Source organism: Dasypus novemcinctus, chromosome 20, assembly GCF_030445035.2.
Source record: "Dasypus novemcinctus isolate mDasNov1 chromosome 20, mDasNov1.1.hap2, whole genome shotgun sequence".
Lineage (NCBI taxonomy): Eukaryota > Metazoa > Chordata > Mammalia > Cingulata > Dasypodidae > Dasypus > Dasypus novemcinctus.
The window spans coordinates 50,901,349-50,924,699 of NC_080692.1; the positions used below are offsets into that span (position 1 = coordinate 50,901,349).

The 23,351-nt window shown below is 43.7% G+C and overlaps 1 protein-coding gene across 1 annotated transcript in view; it reads right to left on the reverse strand.

The window, feature by feature from the left end:
• TMTC1 (transmembrane O-mannosyltransferase targeting cadherins 1) overlaps positions 1-23,351 on the reverse strand; it is a 255,722-nt gene that overhangs the window by 21,097 nt on the left and 211,274 nt on the right. Inside the window, exons 14-16 of the mRNA XM_058282990.2 lie at positions 12,552-12,654; positions 1,979-2,114; positions 952-1,096 (exon numbers count right to left, since the gene is read on the reverse strand). Coding sequence (XP_058138973.1) covers positions 952-1,096; positions 1,979-2,114; positions 12,552-12,654 — 384 coding nt within the window. The remainder of the gene's footprint in view (positions 1-951; positions 1,097-1,978; positions 2,115-12,551; positions 12,655-23,351) is intronic.

Sequence of the window (23,351 nt, forward strand, 5' to 3'; positions counted from 1 at the left end):
AAGGGGGATATCTATAAGTAACTCACATGGTTCAGGAAAAAGTAAAATGTATTAATATGTATATACATAAATATATACTTAAATATGTGCATATACACATATATGTATAACTACACACATGTAACGAGGCAGTGATGAAACAAATGTACCAAAACGGTAAAAACTGATCATTTAGGCTAAAGAGTATCTGGGCGTTCTTTAATATTCTTACAACTCTTTGGCAAATTTGAAATTATTAAAAAAAACCAACACATATGCTTAGAGCATACTCCAGCACTGGTTATGTGAACATCCGTAAATGGATCTGCTCTAGCTCCCGGTGCGTGCGGCCCCGCCCGGCCTCCCGCCGCCCCCCCGCCCCCCGCCACCCCGGCCCCCCCCCCCCGCCCCGGCCCCGGCCCCCCGCCGCCCGGCCCCCCCCCCCCGTCGCCCCCCCCCCCCGCCGCCCCGGCCCCCCCCCGTCGCCCCCCCCCCCCGCCGCCCCGGCCCCCCCCCCCGCCGCCCCGGCCCCCCCCCGCCGCCCCGGCCCGCCCCCCGCCGCCCCGGCCCGCCCCCCGCCGCCCCGGCCCCGGCCCCCCGCCGCCCGGCCCCCCCCGTCGCCCCCCCCCCCGCCGCCCCGGCCCCCCCCGCCGCCCCGGCCCCCCCCCGTCGCCCCCCCCCCGCCGCCCCGGCCCCCCCCCCGCCCCGGCCCCCCCCGTCGCCCCCCCGCCCCCCGCCGCCCCGGCCCCCCCCCAGCCCCGGCCCCCCGCCGCCCGGCCCCCCCCCGCCGCCCCGGCCCCCCGCCGCCCGGCCCCCCCCCCCCCCGCCGCCCCGGCCCCCCGCCGCCCGGCCCCCCCCCCCCCGCCGCCCCGGCCCCCCGCCGCCCGGCCCCCCCCCCCCCCGCCGCCCCGGCCCCGGCCCCCCGGCCCCCCGCCGCCCCGGCCCCGGCCCCCCGCCGGCCCCCGTCCTCACCAGCGCCAGGCGGAGCTCGCGCTGCGCGGGCTGCAGCGCCGCCGCCTCGCGGTAGACCCGCAGGGCCTCCCGGTGGCGGCCCGTGTTGTACAGCAGCGCCCCCAGCGGCGACAGCACCTCCGCTCTGCGGGCCACCTGCAGGGCGCTGCGGAAACGGGGGACAGGCGATTGGCGAGAGCCTAAAGGTAGATTCGAAAGCGCTAGCTGCGGCTTAAGACAGGCACCCACACGGTATTTTATATCACGGAGGTTCTGAGGGGAGGGAGAGGGAAGAAGAGGTGTAACGTGGGGCTTTTTGGGGACATTGGAATTGTCCTCCATGACACTGTAATAACAGATACAGGCCGTCATACATTTTGTCAAAACGTATAAAGATGTGCGGTGCAAAGTGCAAACCATAATGCCAGCTATAGACCATGGTTAGTGGCAATGCTTCAAAATGTGCTCATCAACTGTAACAAATGCACCATGCTAATGAAAGATGCTAATGGGGGAAAGTGTGGGAAGGGAGGGAGGTATATGGGAATCCCCTATATTTTTTATGTAACATTTATGTAATCTAAAGCTTCCTTAAAAATAAAATATTAAAAAAAATAAAATGCACTTGTCCAAAAAATAAGTAAATAAAACCCACGATGCTGTGCTGTGAGTAAGGCCTCTGGTGAGCTACCAAGAGGGAAACCCACCCAAGGCCTTTTCCATGATGGTGATACCTTGTTCTACTGCACGCAGAGGCTTTCATCTGTTCCATTTGCAAAATGGCTATTTCGTGTCGCAGTCCAAAGGGCCAGAAAACAACAATCTAACATGGGAATTATTTCAACCTTGGCTTAGCACCATGTTCCCGCCAGCTGAAGAGCTCACTACGTGGAACCACCGCTGCACTAAGCTCTTTGGCAGTATCTACACTGCCTGAACGGGTAACGTGCTATGCTCCAAGGGCACGTCGTCTGTTTCAATCAGCTACGGAGCAGAAAGGCGGATCTGAGGCCCTGAGCAACGTGTGAGGGAAGAGAAGGAGCTTTACCGTCTGTACCATTCCTCGGCCGCGCTGTTCTCCCCCAGTGACCTGTACAGCCTCCCCAGGTTCACCATGGCCACGTGGTGGCTCGGGCTGAGTGCGATGGCCTGCTGGTAATGGGCCACGGCCTTCTCTGGAGAGCCTGTGGGGGGTGGGAAAAGGCAGAGCATCCCTTTACAAGTCCCAGGGCTCTTCCATCTCTTCCTGACATTCCATTCTTCCTCACTGATACAGCCGTGCCTCAGTTTTCCAGGTTGCAAGGTAGCTTGCACTTGGACTTCTACCCCTTACCACCGCCTGACTTGGGACCATTTCACCATTCATCTCTACTTCCAGAGAAAGGAATAATCTATTTTTATACAAAGTTTCAAAAACCAAACCTGTTTATTTTATTATTTGTGGTACGTTTTAGTCAGTGTATTTTCTGGTCTGGCCTTCACTCTAATATGATGTTTTGAAATTATCAAAGATAGTTATTATCCAAGACACTGCTGCCTCTCATTACACAAACAGGAGAAGAATAATGGAAGCATTGCTATAAATATGTATCAGCTACAGCTTGAAAGTTTCTTTTCAAATCATACATTTTTGAAGGATATTTAAATAATAATAATGCCACCTTGCATTTGTCCAAAGCCTTATACATTTAAAAGTACCGTTGAGACCTCATTAGACCACTGCAGATTTTTTTTTAAATCAATTTTATTGATATGTATTCATAAAGCATACGATCCACCCAATGTGTACAATCAGTGGTATCTGGTATAATCACATAGTTGTGCCTTCATTGCTTTAATTATTAGAGCATTTTCATTACTCCACTAATAATAATAATAATAATAAACCTCTAGCCCTTAACAATCACCTCTCAATCTCTATCCTTCCCCTGCCGTACATAACTGCTATTCTGTTTCTGTCTAATTTATTTGTATTTATATTTTGTATAGATGGAGTCAAACAATATATTTTACCTTTTTGTCTACTTTCTTTCACATATTTCCTTTTTTTAAACCCATAATGGAATATTATTAATGTATTACTCTACACTACTGTCTATAGTTTGCTTTCCTTGTATTTTTGCCTGATATGAACATCTTGTAACAGTAACATACATTTGTTCAGTTTCAAAGAAAAAAGGTCTTATATATGCCATATTACCCATTCTCTTATGTCACACAGGTTTTACTATGTTATACAATCTCATGTTACAATTTTTAGCTTTCCCTCTATTAATATGTATGAACTCGACATTCCCTTTCAGCCACTGCTACCCTATGCGAGCACTGCTAGTTACAAACACTATGGTGTGCTCGCACCATTTCTATTCATTTCAAAAGATTTATGAACTTTTTACCAATTCTGCACAGAGTAACCCTCAGCTTTCCATTCTCTACCCTCTTTCTATTTTCTGGTGACCCATATTCTAGTTATTAACTCCATGAGTTCACCTAATATATTTAGTTCATAATACTAGAATCCTACTGATATGCCCTTTTGTGTCTGGCTTGCTTCACTCAACATAATGTCCTCGAGGTCCATCCACGTTGTCATGTGCTTCACAGCCTCATTTCTTCTTACAGCTGCATAATATTCCATCTCATGGACACACCACAATTTGTTTATCCATTCATTGGTTGATGGATACCTGGGTTATTTTCAAATTTTGGCAATTATGAATAATGCTGCTATGAACATTAGTGTGCAGAAGTCTGTTCATGTCACTGCTCTCAATTCTTCTGGGTATATACCTAATAATGGTATTGCCAAGTCACATGGCCAGTCTATATTCAGCTTCCTTAGGAACTGCCAAACAGACCTCCACAGTGGCTTTACCAATCTGCATTCTCACCAACAGTGGATAAGTGTTCCTATCTCTCCACATCCTCTCCAACACTTACAGTTCTCTTTTTAATAGTGGCTATTCAAAAAGGTGTGAAATATCTCACTGTAGCTTTGATTTGCATTTCCTTAATCGTTAAGTGATACTGAACAGTTTTTTCATGCATTTTTTGCCATTTGTATTTCTTCTTGGACAAATGTCTGTTCTAGTCTTTGGTCCATTTTTTAATGAGGGTCGTTTGTCTTTGTAGAATCTTTTTATATATCATGGATATTAAATGCTTATCAGATATGTGATTTACAAATATTTTCTCCCATTGAGTCAGCTGCCTTTTTAACCATTTTGACAAAGTCCTGTGATGTGCAGAAGTGTTTAATTTTGAGGAGGTCCCAATTATCTATTTTTTCTTCCCTTTCTCATGCTTTGAGTGTAAGGTCCAAGAAACCACCACCTACCACAAAGTCTTTAAGATGCTTCCCTACATTTTCTTCTAGTAGTCTTATGGTCCTTGCTTTTATATTGATGACTTTGACCCATTTTGAGGTGATTCTTATATAGGGAGTGAGATAGGGGTCCTTTTTCATTCTTTCGGTTATGGATATCCAGTTCTCCCAGCATCATTTGTTGAAGAGACAGTTTTGTTACAATAACATGGACTTGGTAGATTTGTTAAAAACTGTTGGCCATAGAGGTGAGGGTTTACTTTTTTTTAAAAAAGATTTATTTTTTTATTTCTCTCCCCTTCCCCCCCAACTCCAGTTGTCTGTTCTCTGTGTCTATTTTCTGTGTTTTTCTTCTTTGTCCGCTTCTGTTGTTGTCAGAGGCACAGGAATCTGTGTTTCTTTTTGTTGCGTCAGCTTTCCGTGTGTGCGGCACCATTCCTGGGCAGGCTGCACTTTCTTTCGTGCTGGGTAGCTCTCCTTATGGGGCGCACTCCTTGCGCATGGGGCTTCCCTACACGGGGACACCCCTGCGGGGCACGGCATTCCTTCAGCGCATCAGCACTGCGCATGGGCCAGCTCCACACAGGTCAAGGAGGCCTGGGTTTGAACCGCGGATGTCCCATGTGGTAGATGGACGCCCTAACCACTGGGCCAAGTCCGCCACCAAGGTTTACTTTTGAACTCTCAGTTCTATTCCACTAATCAAAGTGTCTATCTTTATCCAATACCATGCTGTTGTTTTTTTTTTTAAGATTTATTTATTTCTCTCCCCTTCCCCCCACCCAGGTTGTCTGCTCTCTCTGTCTATTTGCTGTGTCTGCTTCTTTGCCGCTTCTGATGATGTCAGCGACACGGGAATCTGTGTTTCTTTTTGTTGCATCATCTTGTTGTGTCAGCTCTCCGTGTGTGCGTCTCTGCGCTGGGCGGCTCTCCTTATGGGGTGCACTCCTTGCGTGTGGGGCTCCCCTGCGCGGGGGACACCCCTGCGTGGCCGGGCACTCCTTGCGCGCATTAACACTGCACATGGGCCAGCTCCACATGGGTCAAGGAGGCCCAGGGTTTGAACCGCGGACCTCCCATGTGGTAGACGGACGCCCTAACCACTGGGCCAAGTCCGCCGCCGACCATGCTGTTTTGACCACTGTAGCTTTGTAATGTGTTTCAAGGTCAGGCAGTGAGAGTCCTCCCAAATTTTTTTTTTCTTTTTTAGGATATTTTTGGCTTTTTGGGTGCCCTTTCTCTTCGAAATATATTTGGTAATTACCTATTTCTATAAAGTGGGCTGTTGGAATTTTGATTGGTATTGTACTGAATATATAAATCACTTTTGGGAGGACTGCTATCTTAAAGCTATTTAGTCTTCCAACCCATGAACATGGAAAGTCTTTATTTGTTTAGGTCTTTCTTCATTTCTTTTAGGAGTGTTTTGCAGTTTTCTGAATACAGGTACTTTACATTGTTGGTTAAATTGATTCCTACACACTTGAGTCTTTTTGTTGCTACAATAAATGGAATTTTTCTGATTTCCTCCTCAGATTGTTCAGTACTTGCCTACAGAAACATTACTGATTTCTGCCTGTTGATCTTGTATTCTGCCACCTTGCTGAACTTGTTTATTAGTTTAAGTAGCTTTGTCATAGACATTTTGGAATTTTCTAAATACAGGATCATGTCATCTGTGAATAGTGAGAGTTTTACTTCCTCTTTTCCTATTTGGAAACCTTTTATTTTTTTTCTGGTTTAATAGCTCTAGCTAGAACTTCTAGTACAGTGTTGAATAACAGTAATGACAGTGGGAATCCTCGTCTTGTTCCTAATCTAGAAAGCTTTAATTCTTTCCCCATTGAGTACAATGTTGGTTGTGGGTTTTTCATATATGACCTTTATCATATTGATAAACTTGCTGTCTATTCCCATCTATAGCAGGTTGATATGGTTATGAATTCCAAAAATAGATATTGGATTATGTTTATAACCTGGTCTGTACCTGGGTGTGATTAAGTTATGTTTAGGGCTTTGAATGGGCCATGTCATTAGGGCATTGAGTCCCTACCCCTTGGTGAGTGGGAACTCACAGATAAAAGGCATGGCAAGGGACAGAGTTGAGAATTTTTGATATTGGAGTTTTGATGTTGGAGTTTGATGCTGAAGCCTTAAGCTGGAACCCCAGGAAGTAAAATCATTGAAGAAGAGAAGCAAGCCCCAGGAAAAGAGGAATCCTGAACCCAGAAAGAAGCAAGAGCCTGGAAGGGAGGAACCCAGGAAGCCTGACCCTCACAGACATTAGCAGCCATCTTGCTCCAACACATGAAAATAGATTTTGGTGAGGGAAGTTAACTTATGCTTTATAGATGGGTATCTGTAAGCTTCTACCTTAAATAAATAACCTTTATTAAAAAACCAACCAATTTCTGGTATTTTGCATCAGCACCCCTTTGGCTGACTAATACACCATCTTTTGAAGAGTTTTTATGAAGAAAGACGCTGGATTTTGTTGAATGCTTTTTCTGTACCAATCAAGAAGATCATGTGGTTTTTATTCTTCAATTTGTTAATGTGCTACATTATATTAATTGATTTGCTTGTGTTGAACTACCCTTACATACTAGGAATAAATCCCACTTGGTCGTTATGCACAATTATTCTTTTGATATGCTGGTGGATATTCTATTTGCAAGTATTCTGTTGAGATTTTGCATCTATGTTCATTAGAGAGATTGATCCGTAATTTTCTTTTCTTGCAGCATCTTTATCTGGCTTTGATATTACGGTGATATTGGTTTCATAAAACATGTTGGGTAATTCTCCATCCTCTTCAATTTTATGGAATAGTTTAAACAGGATTGGTGTTACTTCTTCTGAAAATACTTGGTAGAATTCACCTGTGAAGCGATCTGGTCCTGGACTTTCTATGTTGGGAGATTTTTTTATGACTGATTCAGTCTCTGTAAATATGATTGTTTTATTGAGTTCCTATACTTCTTGTAGAGTCAATGTAGGTTGTTTGAGTGTTTCTAGGAATTTGTTCACTCCATCTAGATTGTTTAATTTGTTGGCATACAGTTTTTCATAATGTCTTATGAGCTCTTTTATTTCTTTGGGGTCAGTCATAATATCCCCCATTTCATTTCTGATTTATTTGCATCTTCTCTCTTTTTTCTTTGTTAGCCTAGCTAAGGATTTATAAATTTTGTTGATCTTCTCAAGGAACCATCTTTTGGTTTTGCTGATTTTCTCTAACTTATTTTTGTTCTCAATTTCATTTATTTCTGCTCTAATCTTTATTATTTCTTTCCTTCTGTTTGCTTTGGGAATGGTTTGCTGTTCTTTTTCTAGTTCCTCCAGGTTTTCAGTTAGGTCTTTGATTTTAGCTCTTTCTTCTTTTTTGAAATTGGCATTTAGGGCTATAAATTTCCCTCGCAGCACTGCATTAGTTGTATCCCATACATTTTGATAAGCTGTGTTTTCATTTTCATTCATCTTGGATATTTACTAATTTCTCTTACAATTTCTTCTTTGACCTAATGATAAAGAGTTCATTGTTTAGTTTCCATACATTTGCAAAATTTCCCCTTTCTCATCTATTATTGCTTTCCAGCTTCATTCCATTATGATTTAAGAAGGTGCTTTGTATAATTTCAATCTTTCTATATTTTTTGAGACCAGTTTTGTGACCCAATATGTGGTCTATCCTGGAGAAAGATCCATGGGCACTTGAGAAGAATGTGTAACCTGCTGATTTGGGATGCACCATTCTGTATATGTCTATTAAGTCTAACTCATTTATCATATTGTTTAAGTTCTCTGTTTCCTTGTTACCTTCTGTCTAGTTGTTCTTTATAATAATGTGAGTGGTGTGCTGAAGTCTCCAACTATAATTGTAGAGATGTTTATTTCTCTCTTTAGTTTTGCCAGAGTTTGCCTCATATATTTTGGGGCACCCTGGTTAGGTGCATAGATATATATGTCTGTTACTTCCTCCTACTGGATTGTTCCTTTTATTAATAAATAATGGACTTCTGAATCTCTTATAATTCTTTTGTATTTAAAGTCTATTTTGTTTCATATTAGCATAGCTACCTCTGCTCTTTTTTGGTTACTAATTTTGTGGAGTATCTTTTCCAACCTTTCACTTTCACCTGATTTGTATCTCTGGACCTAAGGCGAGTCTCTTGTAGACACTATATGGATGGCTTGTGGTTTTTTATTTTTTTTAATCCATTCTGTCATCCTATAACTTTTGATTGGGACATTTAGCCCATTCACATTCAATGATATTATTGTAAATGCATTATTTATTTCCACCATTTTAATCATTGGCTTTCACATGTCATATCTTATTTTTCTTTTTACTCTTTTAATTAACCTTTCTGATAGTTTTCCAATCTTCACTCTCTGACTTTTTATTTCAGGCTGTAGGACTCCCTTTAATGCTTCCTGCTAAGCCAGGTTCTTTTATATGAACGTTCAGTTTCTGCTTATTTGTGAATATTTTAAACTCACCTTCATATCTGAAAGGCAATTTTACTAGATAAAGAATTTTTGGCTGGAATTTTTTCTCTTCAGTATCATAATTGTTTCATATTACTGCCTTCTTGTCTCCATGGTTTCTGATGAGAAAGCTGCACTAAGTCTTACCTGGCATCCCTTGTATGTGATGGCTTACTTCTCCCTTGCTGCTTTCAGAATTTTCTCTTTATCTTTGGCATTTGACATTCTGAGTAGTGTGTGCCTTGGAGTAGGTCTACTCAGATTTATTCTGATTGGGGTACACTGTGCTTCTTGGATATGTAAATTCATTTGTTTCATGACAATTGGGAAATTTTCAGCCATTATTTCCTCAAATATGCTATCTGCCCCTTTTCCTTCTGGAATTCCAATGACATGTATGTTGTTGTACTTTGTGTTACCAGAGAAAGAAAATATTTGTTTCCATTCTTTTCTCTCTCTTCAATTACAGCTGTTCTGTCTTCTGCATCACTTTTCTTCTATCATTTCGAGTCTGATGTTGTATGCGTCTAATGTGTTTTTATCTCACCTACTGTGTCTCATTCCAATATGCTGTTTTTTTTTTTTAATTCATGTTTTCAAATTCTTTGTGTTCACCCAGTGTCTCCTTGATGCATGTTATCTCTTTAGCCATATTGCCTTTCAACTCATTGATTTGTTTTAGGAGATTTGCATGAACTTCACTGATTAGCTGTCTCAAATCCTGGGGCTTTGATATATACCTGTGCTTGAGCCGATCTTTCTTTTTCGTAGTATGGCTTGTAATTTTTTGCTGATGTGTAGGCATCTTATCATGATGGAGAGGATGCTCAATTTCTCTTGCGTAGGGATTTAGTGGTGGAAGCCCGTGTGTTATTGCTGTTCTTTGATCCCTGGCTCACCCTGTTCTAGCTCTTTAAGACTGTCCTTGTTATTTGCTCAAATCTTGGCCATGGACCCAGTAATGGGTTGCAGACCCATTTCCAAGGCCTTGGGAAGGGAGGCTTTAAAGGCCCCCAAAAGCCTCTCTCATTTATAAACTTTCATTTTCTTTTTGTGTGCTTCCGTGGTCTGCCAGCAGATGGTGACCTTCAGCAGCCTTTTCGTTTCAAATCCTCATCATAACGTGTTCACTGTAATCCTGACTGGAACAATGTAACAGAAGGTCCTGCCTCAGGGCTATTCAGAGTCTCCCAGTCCAAACTTTCTCAGAGGCTGTTCTGCAACCTTTGCCAGCAGCTCTCTTTCTTTCCCTGGGTATGAAATAACTCCACTCCCCTCTGCATCCTCAATGTCCAGTCCTGGTCAGTAGGGAGGGTGACTGAGGAGGGTGGTTTCTCTTTAGTCCCATGCAGGCTCCCAGGCAAGCACCGTGCAGCCACGCCCAGCCTGGAAGGGTTCCTGGGACACAGCAGACCAAATTTGTGCATCAAAAGCTGAATCAGTTGTAGGCTGTGTCCCTCTCTCCCCCTTTCCTGGGGAGGTGGACCCCTGCAGCCCCCTCTGTCTGTCGCCACCAGAGGCCAGAGAATTCAAAGCTGTCTGCTGAGTGTGGGGGAGGGGTGCTGGCAGCTGCAGTGTTTACTCAAGAGTTTTCCCATGGAGGTTCTTTTCTTTTGTCCCTCTCTCTTCTGGCTGGTGTCCAGCCTTCCCCTGGTATCTTAAGCCCTAGAACATTTTCCCCCAGGCTGTTTCTCCTGTTCTCTAGCTATTTTTTTGGGAGAGAAATAAGTCTTGTGTCTCTCTAATCTTCCATCTTCCCAGAAGTCTGCTCTGTAGGTATTTTTAATACTATTTTGCTGCCTTTTGATATGACAAAGCAGCCCCTTAGGATTTATGAGGTATTAATAAGTAAATAAAACAATCGCTTTCTAGGCATAGAAATTAAAGCACAAAGACATTAGGTGACTTGAGAAAGATCCCGTGCAAGTGAGGGTGAAAACCAGAAGTAGAGGCGTAGAGTCAGTCTCTTTAGTGCAGGGTTCTGCACCTTTTTTGTTTCACAGACCCCTTTGCCAGTCAGGGGGAAAGCAGAGACGCCATACTAAGTCCACACTACACTGTGTATTATTTAAAAAATATATCACAACCGCACCAATGCATCCCCACAAGAATAATGCGTTTTTGAATGTCAGTTCAAGCTCATGGACCTCTTGCTAAGACCCCTGCTCTAGTCTGATGAAGTCCTCCAAAAAGCTTCCTAGTGAAACTGTACCTAAGTGACTGAACTTTAGAACAGTTTAAGGTTCTAAATGGAAGAGAGTGCTTATCTTCTGCACAGCAATCTTTTCAAGGATATCTTCTATGAATATAAGTGTGACTAGGAAGTGCCAAGGCAGACCTTATAAATCTACATATAGGTCATGGGATTGGGAGAATTTTTCAAGTTTGAAAACATGAATACAAAGAGAAAAGATTGGTGGGGACATACACAGAGTGGTCAATGAGGTTTTTTTTGAGCGAAGGAGAGGGTGAGTTTTTTGAAGTAGAAGGAAGAGGGCTCAGGGGAATTAGAGGTTGTCTGTTACTCCTTTCTAAATATGGTACCCAATTGATTAAAACGTTGCCAATGAACCAGCAGGTGGCAGTAAACAACAATTTTATATGTAAAAATAAGGTTAATTTTATTTTATTTATTTATTTATTTATTTTTAAAAGATTTATTTTATTTATTTAATTCCCCCTTCCCCCGGTTGTCTGTTCTCTGTGTCTATTTGCTGCATCTTGTTTCTTTGTCCGCTTCTGCTGTCGTCAGCGGCACGGGAAGTGTGGGCGGCGCCATTCCCGGGCAGGCTGCACTTTCTTTTGCGCTGGGCGGCTCTCCTTACGGGGCGCACTCCTTGCGCGTTGGGCTCCCCTACACTGGGGACACCCCTGTGTGGGGCAGCACTCCTTGCGCGCATCAGCACTGCGCATAGGCCAGCTCCACACGGGTCAGGGAGACCTGGGGTTTGAACTGCAGACCTCCCATGTGGTAGATGGACGCCCTAACCACTGGGCCAAGTCCGTTTCCCGAAAATAAGGTTAATTTTAGTAGGCATATTGGAATATAGATTTATAGTCTATAAAACAGAAAAACTTTAAATATCTTAGAAAATAAAAACCTCTGACAATTTAATATTAAAAAAATTAAAAGTCAATTTTACTGTAGTCAACTGCTCTAGCAGTCAATGAGAGCAAAGTGCTGCTTTTGCGTTAAATTAAAATCTCTTTCTTTTCATTATTTTTAAGTATTCATTACATGCAAACAGTAAATGGGGCCCTGCATAAATCATAGAAAAACCCAAAGTCCCTGCCCAGGAAAGCTTTGCATTAAGTAAGATGGAGTTAGTGTATTTTATATAGCACCTGTCATACGAGAGCACTCTATCAATTATAATAATACGGGCATTAAGTATGGGACAATGAGATGATTCTAGAAGCTTTATATTGGTTGTGGAAAGGTACTTACCATGAGCTGGTGACTAGATTGAATGCAGGTTCTGCATCGCTGTAGAGGAAACTTGCGTCATCGTAGGTCATTGTATAAATGATACTCAAAGAGGACGGCGAGGCAGTCAATCACCCAAGGTACTTCCTACCATCTGGGGATTTTTCTTAGAGATAGGATTATAGGACCGGGGCAGAATTTACTGAACTGAGCTTGAAGGTTTTGAAAAATCACAGCCTCGATGTGATCGTCAACAGCGTGAGCTTCCTGCCAAGTCCCTGGATTTTATTTTTAAGGTATTATTTGAGTTACTGCCATTTTGCTTGATCGAGAGTATTATGGAAGCTCAGCAGAACAGGTTTGCTTTAATTCACTCACCGGTATCAACTAAGAATACCCCGTAGTTGTTGTGCAAGTCGGAGCTCTCAGGACAGTTCTTTATTCCAGCCTGATATATTTCCTCAGCTTCCTTAAACCTCTCCTTTAAAAGAGAACAAAGAAAAATAAATAAGACATTTAAGAAAATAAACAATATACTGAATAACAGGAGAGGGAAAAGCAGAAAAGCATTTGCCAAGCACCTACTATGGAACAGGCACCAAATACCTATAGTTGATGTTGGCACTTGGTTCCTCTGGGACAAACAAGCTGATGCTTCCGAAAGAGGAACATCTGGAAGGACTCGGATCTGTACCACATGCCCCGCCTCTGGAGAAGGCCCCATGATAGCTGTTGAATGGGAGACCCTTCACCCCAGCAACTCTCTGGTTGACAATGGCTGTTGTGTCGAGATGGGAATATCTGCAGGGGTGAAGATATCCAGTATCTTCTGGAAGGCGGGAGGCCTGGGGCTCATCTGCTGGCGCTTCTGCATAGCTAGCACACTTTTCACCTGCACTGTTTGGTTTATTTGGGTTGGTTTTCAAGGGAAGTGGAGAGGAGCCTGATGCGAATATGGAGAGAGCTTTACCCATCCTTTCTGATATGTGTTGAGTCATGTCTCCCTATAAGATTTGTTGAAGCCCTAAGCCCCAAACCCCAGGAGGCGACCTTGCTTGGAAAGAGCCTCCTTTCAGATGGGGTGTAAGATGGGGTTTAGGGTGGGCCTAATCCAACACGACTGGTGCCCTTATCACCAGGCGGAAACCCGGACACAGCGGAGCAGAGGTCCCTCGGGACTAGGGAGGGAACGATCGTGGGGTGAAGGGGGTGGGCCGGAGACCACGGGGGATGATTGTCATGGGGGACATTCTTGAGTTGGCTGAAGAACCTGTAACACTGCTATGACAAAAGCGGGTTCAGGGGCTCAGAAGGGTGGTGGGAGGAGTGGGCCGTGAGGTTCTCCTGTACGGTCCCTCAACGATGGACATGTGGCCTTATGCATTTGGTAGGGCCTGTGGGACTGACAGCACAACCCCAAGGTCAACGACAGGCATTGCTTCAAGAACGGTCATCAACTATAACAAATGTCCCACCTGGATGTGAGAGTTAGTAGCGGGGAAACCGTGCGTGGCTGTGGAGCGTGATTATGGGAATTTCCTGTATTTTCAGTGTAGTTTTTCTGTAAATGTAAAACTAAAACTTCTCTAAAAATAAAGTTAAAGAAAGGGAAACCCGACAAGGGCGAGGGCTATGTGGCAGCAGAGGGGGGCCGCTCGGGGCACCCAGGGCCCTGGAGCAGCGGAGGCCGGGGCAGGGTCCCCCACGGGCCACGCAGGCCTGGTTCCCCGACACAGGGCCTCAGGCCGCGCCAACGTGCCGGTCGTTCCGCCAGCAGTCTGCGGCACTGAACGGCGGCCCTGAGACCAGGACCTTTCCTCGCCTCAAGTATTTCCGGAGCCGGCCAGTCTGTCTCACCTCTCCTGCGACCGTGTGCTCCCACCTCCAGGCCAAGGGCGCCCCTCAGCTCCCGCCTGTGGCGAGGCCTGTGGCCGCGGACACACTTCCAGGGAGGCTTTCGGGCTGCCCCTTCCTCCACCGCCTGCAGCTCCCCGTCCTGCTCACCACCCTCTGCCTTGCTTTAGGGGCAGCCTCCTGCCTGGCTCCTGAGGCCGCGCTGGCTGCCCGCAGGCTGGACCAGCCGGCAGACTTGGCCTCGCTCTGTGCTCCAACCAGCCCTAACCAGCTGCCTCACTGCGAGAGGCGCCAAAAATTCCAGTTGAAGAAGTGAAAGATTTAGCATCCCTGGGCCCTCACGCCTACAGCAGCAGCAGGTAGCACGGCCTGCTTATCCACCACCCTCCTCAGTTCAAGGTCCTGCACAATCAACCAAAGCACTTAATTTAATTCCGTAAGTGTTCCAAAGGCATCTCAATTTGTCAATGCACCTAGAACTGGGTGATCCAATGAGGCAGCCACCGGTGCTGTGGCTACTGAGCGCTCGAGGTGGCTGGCTGGACTTGAGAGCTTCTGCGGGTATAAATCCCACATTTAGAAGTCTTAGTCAACCAGGTCAAAGAGCTCAATAATAATTTTTATGGTGATTACATGCTGACGTCTGTTGGATATAATGGGATAAGTAAATACATAACATTAAAACAAATCCCATGGCTTTCTTTTCACCTTTTAAAGTAAACATTACTTGAAAATTACAGATAACACACGTGGCTCACATCCACCTTCACTGGCCTGGGAAGGCACTGCCCAGGCGGGGGCCCGTGACTCCTCCTGGGAACGACCGTTCCCCGTTCCCCTTCTGCCAAGCTGCCGCGCCTGTTTCTGTCCCTGTGAGGCTCTGAAGGACCTCCACAGCCTGGGTAGGTGCCTCCTTCCTCCCGTAACTTGATTTGTGTCACATGCACAGAAAAAAGCTATGTGCCCTGCTGCCAATTCATCGCCGTCACTCTGGCAGGCTCAACAACCAATTTACTTTCAGAGTTGTTTTTACCACATCGTCAATGTCCTCGCCACTCCCTTGGGGGGGTTTTTGAGATTTTTAAAAAACTTTTGTCAACTCATGCACAGCTCAACACTTCCCATTTTAACCCTCTTCCAGTGCACAACCCAGTGGTAGTAAACACACTCACGAGGTTCTGCTACATCCCCACTACCCATCATAGAAACCTTTCTGTCACCCTGAGCAGAAACTCTGCACCCATGAAGCAGTGGCTCCCCCCACCCCTAAGCCAGAGGCACGGCGCTGCCCCGCTGGGCGGCCACCCTGCCCTTCCACCGCTCCACGGCGACAGGGAAGGAGGCAGAGCTGCGCCCGCCTCCACCACTCCATGCCTGGCCTGGGCTCATCGGAACCCCTCATTCGCTCCTACAACCCCAGGCAGGAGACACCAGTCGTCCTGAGAGACCTACCTTCATTTTTTCATCAACAGAAAATCACACTCTGTGGGGGTAGCTTCTGACCTGTGCCTGTACCTACTGATTAAATACACTTTAATAATTCCAAATTAGCTGTTAGTGTCAAACCATACATTTTTCACAACTATATGAGATCTTCATATACTTTCTTTTACAATATGGGAGGTAACATATAATTAGTCAAAACTACCCAAGTTCAAACAATCACTGGTGAGTAAACAGTTTTATGGTTTCTTAGAACCTTTGGAAGGTCAAGTAAAAGGAAATGATCTAGCATAAAGCATACAGTCACTTCTTCTTTAGGATGCATACGGGCATTTTCTATAACTTTAACCCAAGAAATGACTATGAAATATTAACTAGACCATGAAAGGGAATGTAGAACAATCATTAAATTAACATTTTCCCGGACATGAAGCCTTAAAACTTGTGAATAAAAATACGTTAGATATTGACACTGAATGCTGAATGAAAAGCCATGGAGCTGAAGCTGATGACTCAGAAGGTAACAGATCTAAGGATCAGTGACATCTATTTGGATCCACCCCTTCCAGCACTAGCTAGGGAATATGACATGGTATGAACCTGGAAAATTTACCTATCTGAATTACAAATCCAAAGTCCAGCAAAAATGGAATTGCAGGTTTCTAAAGATACGGGCTTTTAAATGGTCAAACTCCACAAACTGCCAAAATCAAAAGTTAAAGATGGATGGAAATCTCAAAATATTCCCTTTCAACCTACTGAAGAGCAGAAAAACTTTCTAAAGCTATCATCTACTGAAGGACTGACAACCTTGTGTGTGTTAAACAGAGACAGGAAGAACACAAATTATATAAAACTCCCACTGATACTGACGTCAAAAGGTAAGTACTATGGGGTATGCGTTGATTTAGCCTGTCCTTTAGCACACGCCTACTGCAGCAGCCATAGGAAGCATGGTATGACGATGAAGAACTGGACTCGAGGGTTTGACCACGTGGATTTGAATCCCAGCCCCGCCATCTGCCATGGTGTGACCTTGCTTATCCTCCCCAGGCCCCAATTCTGCAAGAGGGAAAATAATAGTACTTATCTCACAGGTTTGTTGTGAGGATTAAATGGGATTAAAACACGAAAAGCACTTAGAAAGATGTTCAGCACAGTCAGCACTTGACCGATGATAGCTCTTCTCCTTATTATTATTATTAGGAATATTGCAAGTGATTTATGTCAAAGATATTTGCCAAAGATGTGGAGATTAGTAAGACAATAATACAGCTATTCACGAAGTGCAGGGACCAGTGAACTAAAAAATACAATTCAATGGGACCAGGGATAAAAGAGCTGAGCTTAGGTGCTCTTGAGCTCAGGAGGCCTCTGGCTGTTACTCAGCACCTCAGGCATCACAACCATGCGCCAGTGGCATCTTAGCCAACGCCTAGTTCCTCTCCCATGAGGCCTCTTGTCAGTAACTTCATATGAGAAATAATTCACTGATTCTAGTGTCTTTCCTTAATCATCTTCTCAGAAAGAAGTCAATAAATATTTAGTGTCTTAGAAGTAACCAGGGAAAGAATAACCTGGCTAATCCAAAACTGGGAAATCAGTTCCTGAAAATCTTGAGTTTCCTGTTATCAGACCTGTGTTAGTGTTTTATAAACTGTCATCTTTGTTTGCAAAGGCTCAACTTTTCTATTTTACAAGTATTTAAAACGCACTAACATAGTCATGGTAAAATAAAAATGAAAAAAATTAAAATAAAATGGATGAGATATTCAGCAGAATAAATATACAGAATATTAGAGTTGAAAGGAACATTAATAGATACTAGTTCAGCACCGTTTTTAACAAATGACAAAACCTGGGTCAAAGAGGTTCAGAAACTTGCTCCAAATTTCATAGCCACATGGGGAGAGAGAATAAAGCCTAGGTTTTTAGTGGGCGGAGAACTGAGGAGCGCTAAAGAAGAGCAGTATTTCTGGAACTAAGCAAAGGGTACATCTGGCATCAGAACAAGCAAATTTTAGATATCACCTCCCCACCCAAACACTTCCCCCCCCATACCCCCCCATCCACCTCCTTACCCACTCCCCCATTCATCTCCCCATCCATGCCCTCACCCATATTTCCTGAGCACTATTTGCCAACTAGAGAGGAGACAGAAGAGTGAACAGGGCAGATAGTCCCTTCTCTCCAGACAGTGGAGTGGAATCCAGACAAGGAGATGCTGCAATGCAGACAGGGTCATGGGGGGAGCAGCCCAAGGGGCCTGGCAGGCAACCAGGAGAGACTCCCGGGCCTGGGGTAGACAGATGCTCCACAGCTGCCGTGATGTGGATGCCAAGGACACCGGGTGCCATCAACTCCAGCAGCTGCGTAATATAAAGACGTGCTGGAAAAGTATCTGTGGTTCCTTTATAACCAGACTCTGGGGGAGTTTAAAGGTGGTTTTCCTGAAAGGAATAAAGTAGATTTCCTTGCATTCTAACTTGCTGAAGGCAAATACAATAGGGAACAACAGTCTTCAAGTGCAATTATTGTTTTATCCAATTTAATTTTGTTTTTTCCCCTGCTTTCTCACATTGTCTACTGAAAACTTCTTTCCTATTTCAGTATTTAGGAGCTGGATTGCCACTAGACATACTTTTTCAGAGTCCAAAGATGTGGTGGGATTTAAAATAACAGGCTGCAAGGCAGTAAGCACGTGCTTGAAACCTTGGCAGCCCCAGGGGCAGCCTCGAAACTCTGGCTCTATGAAAAACATCTTCAATATCTGCTTTCCTTTCTGTTCACTTGACTCATTTTAAGGAATGAATAATTCGGCTTATTAAAAAAAGAAAAGGAACCACTGCAGGAGAAAAGTATTGGAAAGGTATTAATATATAATAAATTCTACCCTCTCTGGAAGGGCAATGCATTTATCTTAAAAAGTATTATCTGATCCCTGCAGCTCCATTTCCAGCACCGCCCTCCTTGAAGCCATCTGGCTGGAAGGCCTGAGCTGGGCCCCAGCATTCCGAGGCGGCACTGACTGATGAGTGCCAGGGGAAGTGGGCATAAATTGTTTGAGAAGACTTGGGGCCCAGAGAATGGATCTGACAATAATACTCTCCCTGTACACCAGAGTCCCCAACCCAACGCTGCCTCAGCGGGGAACGGGCAGCTTCCGCCAGGAGGTCTTCTCTGTGGCCCAGAAGCTTTGGCGTGGGGGAAAATAAAGCTCCACCGGCAGCCCCACTTTCCACGCACTATTGTCTCCAACCAGTGCTTTTTACCTCACGGAAGGGAGAGTAAAGTCTCCTGAAAGGTGAGGGGCCCCTGACTGCAGTTTACTGTCTTGGGCCAAATGATAGGTTTGGAAAACATTCCTGATGTTTGAGGCTGCAGCAACCTGGAGGGAAAATGGACGTTTGCTTAAAGCAGCGATTCACAAACTTCCTGGCTGAGGACCCCTCCGCACTTCCAAAATTTACTAAGGACCCAAAAGACCTTTGGCTTCTGAAGGCTTTACCTATCAACTTACTACATTAGAAATGAAGCCAAGAAATAGTTAAAATATGGATTAATATATTTAATATAACAATTCACAAACATAATATAAATAAAACCTTTATATGAAAGATAACTCTATTTTCCAAAGCATAAAATCAGTGAGAATAGTGGCATCATTTTACATTTTTGTCAATCTCTTTAATGTCTGGCTTAAGAGAAGTCAGCTAGAGTCACATATATGCTTTTGTGCTCGATCTGGTTTTGTATGTTTTTTTTAAGAGAAGTTGCAGATTTTTAGAGAACAATCATGAACAAAATACAGTATTCTTGTATAACACTCTATTACTAACACCTTACGCTGGTGCAGTACATTTGCTTTGGTTGATGAAAATGAGTTCACTATTTGTGTTGTGCACTTTCATGGATTTAAAAAAAATTTTTTATTCTAGTACCTTATATACATACTAACATTTCCCCATTTAACCACATTCAAATATTTAATTCAGTCCTGTCAATTACACTTACAACATTGTGCTCCCCTCACTACCATCCATTACCAAAACTTTTCCATCAACCCAAATAGGAACTGTGTACATTTTAAATCTTAACTCAGTCTACTGCTTCAGACTGTGAAGAAAACCCAGCCTCTGACATTTAGTTGGAAAAGGAGAAAGTATTTTAATAGCCTTTTCAGAAGTGTGGAAGCATGATGCAGTCTTTTTTCACTTAAAATTTTTTTTACTGATGTTTATCAGGCATACATGAAAATATATAAACAAAAACTGTATAGTAAAAGTTGTGAACTCACAAAACGAACAGGCACATCATCATACAGGGCTCCCATACATCACCCCACCACCAACACCTTGCACTGTCGTGGAACATTTGCCACCAACTATGAAAGAGCAGCGTCAAAATATTACTACTTACTATAGTCCATATCTTGTATTTGGTGTGTTTTCCTCAAACCCACCCTATTATTAACACCCTGTATTGGTATTATATGCCTTATGCAGTCTTTAAAAAAAAACGGATACCATACACTCATGAGAGAATGAGAGTGCAGAAGGCAAATGACTTCTCAGCATTATTTTGAAAAATGCATAGCCCTTGTTGGACTGCAGGGGTCCCAGTCCACACACCCTTTGTGAACGCTGGCTTAATGAATGAGTACTTCTGGACAGAAGGTGTAGGGTGTGGTATCTCAAAGGGGTGAAGGACCTACAGAAACAGAAGTGGACCTGGGTGGCCGGCACCACAGGAAAGCTGTCCTACTGCCCTGAATCGTGGTAATGTGTCTGAACTTCTTTCTACAAGTACTTTCACTCTAGTCAATGAAGTAAGAACAAAGTCATAAGGTCTCTTTCCATCAGTCAAATGACTACTTATTATTACAAATCTGGGAAATCAGGATCAAACAAAGTTTAAGCTTATACCAATGACTTCTCCAAGATAAACTATTCAAGAAAGAAACTATTTAAGACACACTGGCTCAAAAGATAAAGGAGAGCTGCCTCCTCTCTAACATTCTCCTTTGCTTTCATTTACAGTTCTTCCATCCATCAGATATCAACACGGACAGTTATGAGAAACATGCCATCAATATTTGATGTCTAAACTCTTTTACATTCAACTAAAAGGAATCAATCCTGCATTCCTCCCATTAAGAAAATGTTGGGCATTTTCTAATCCTGGATTTTTCTCACCATCCAGCAGAGTGTTACCATCACTGTATTAGTCCGGTTCTCTAGGGAAACAGGACCAACAGGAGGTATCTGTAAATAGTATGGGGTTTTATAAAATTGCCTCAGGCAACCATGGGGATGCACAAGTCCAAATTTCATAGGGCAGGCTACAAGCCAGGGGCTCTGAGGAAGTCCTCCGTGAGTTTCCCAGAGACACTGTCTGTCTGACGTGGAAAAGGGAATTCTCTCTCTGAATGCTGAAATCTCTTTTCCTTTTAAGGCCTTTAACCGACTGGATGAGACGTCACTCACTGCTGAAGGCAATCTCCTCAGCTGATTACAGATGTAACCAGCCATCTATGCAATCAGCTCCCTGATGATTCAAGTCCATGCCTTTGTGTTAAAATTAGCAAAGTTCTTGCTTGACCAGATAACCGGGCATCAGGACCTGGAGGAGTTGACACATTGGCTTAACTATCACAATCATCCTGTGACAGTTTAAATGAGAGAGAAATAATCGTTTGAAAAAGGAAATGCCAAGAATTGTAAAATGCAAGCTAAAAGAGAATTTATGAAATGGGCAAGCAATCACAGGGGTATAACACTGGGAGGAGACACAGGCAAGAATTTATATATATAATTGCAGTTTCCTACTTTTCCAGACTCTTCTCAAGCCACCTTGGCCTCCTTTCCCTTCACTTCAGGTACATGGCCTTCTCTCTGTTAGAGGAAAATTTCCCCACCTCAGAGCCTGCTTATGGTCTGGTCTCTCTGGCCATGGATTTTCCTGTTCATTTCTACCTAGCTGATATCTATACATTCCTCAGGTCTCAGAAGGAATCATCCTTGTTGGTCACTGCCCCCATTTTCCACAAGCCCCTTCCCACATTAGTTAGGCCCTTTCATATCCTCATTGGTACTTTCCCTTTGCAGTGTCTGTTCCAGGCAGGTTAGATATTGGAGGAGGAAGGAGGTAGATATTTGCTAAATCTTCCCTTCTAGACTGTAAACTCCACAAGGCTAAGGCTTACACCTTGATACCTCTGCAAGCTCTAGGGCCTGTGCAGCTTAGGTACTCACTAAATATGTGTTGACTCATTAAATCAATACATTCTTAAGTTTGGGTCCGGTTCAATTTGACTTGGCCACATATAAGAGAGTATACATAGCATTTGTAGGAGAAGAGAAACTGATCCCAGATCTTTTAATCTCACTCTGTGCTTCTAATTTATAATTAATGTTCCAATTTAATTTTCATTCTTGTATTGGGTAAAGGCATCTCCAAAATCCATGAAGGGAAAATATTTTAAATGCTATCAAGCTATTAATAAGTTTTTCAATAGGCTGGTGACAATTTACAGTGGGTTAATTAAGAGTTGTAACTGTTCCTTTTCTTTTACTGCTGGCGCAGTGCACGCTCTGTAATCTATGTGAGGCCAGGCTGGTCTAGAATGGGTGTGGGCTTGTGAGCGTTTACAGCCCTGTCTCAGAAGCCGGAATACAGCCCGCTCTCAATGCTAACGGAGGACCAGAAGAGAACAGCAAGTCCCAGTGCTCTTTCTTCAAATCTAAGAGTGTATTTTCTATTCGGTTTTCCAGATGTCCTTGATGCAGTTGACAAATAAGGAATCATCTTCCTGTTGGGTACCTTAGCTATCTACCTTCTGTGACAGGGCGGCCCCTGCTTCTTCCTTCCTCCCTCCTCCTGCACCCAGTCGCATTAGCTGTGGTCCCCCAGACCTGCTTCACTCATGGGACTCTAGCACCAAATGGCGAAAGGCTGCTGGGTGAGGAGTCAGAAGACGAGGGTCTAGTCTCGGTCCTACCGTTAGTTGTTTGAATGACCTCGGGTAGCCACTAACTCTGTACCATACATTTTTATCTATAAAATGAGAAGGTTAAAAAATTCTACTTTGCTTCATCTTCCTACACTGTTCTTCATTTACTCTTCAGAGAAATCACCTGCCCATAATATGGCTTCATTTATGTGATGAAGTCCCAGAGCTGTATTTCCAACCCTGACCTCTCTCATGTCATCTGTCCACACGCCATTTCCATTTTAATGCTCCACTAACATTCATGACCTAAAGGCTGTACACTGTGGCAGTTCCAACCAGTCTTTTGGAATGTAATTTAGTACCATGTCTCAAGAGTCATGAAATATGCTCATGCTAATCTTTAATATTGGAATTCTCCTTCTAGGAATCTATGATTAGGAACTTATCCAAAATACGGATGGGACAATTTTGCTAATGGATGGTGGTGATGGTAGCACAGCATGATGAAGATAATTAACAGCCCTGAATTCCACATTTGAATGCAGTTAAAAGGGGAAATTTTAGGTCCTATATCTGCTACTGGAATAGAAGTTTTAAAAAATCCATGAAACTGTACAATACAAACAGTGGAACTCTAAGTTAAACCATGGACTATAGTTAATATTACAATTATAAAAACGTGCTTTTATCTATTGTAACAAAAATACCACACCAACACAAGGTGTTCACAAGAGGGTGGCATATGAGAACACTGTATTTTATGTATGATTGTTTTTACCCACAACGTCTCTAACAACAAAAAAAGCTGTAAGAAGTCCACTCCACACACACACACACAGAGAAAAAGAGAAAAATAATGGCGTTGTAAGTAACATTTTACTGTCTCCTTGCCTGTTTTCTATTCAGCACATTCATTGTGGTGAATATTC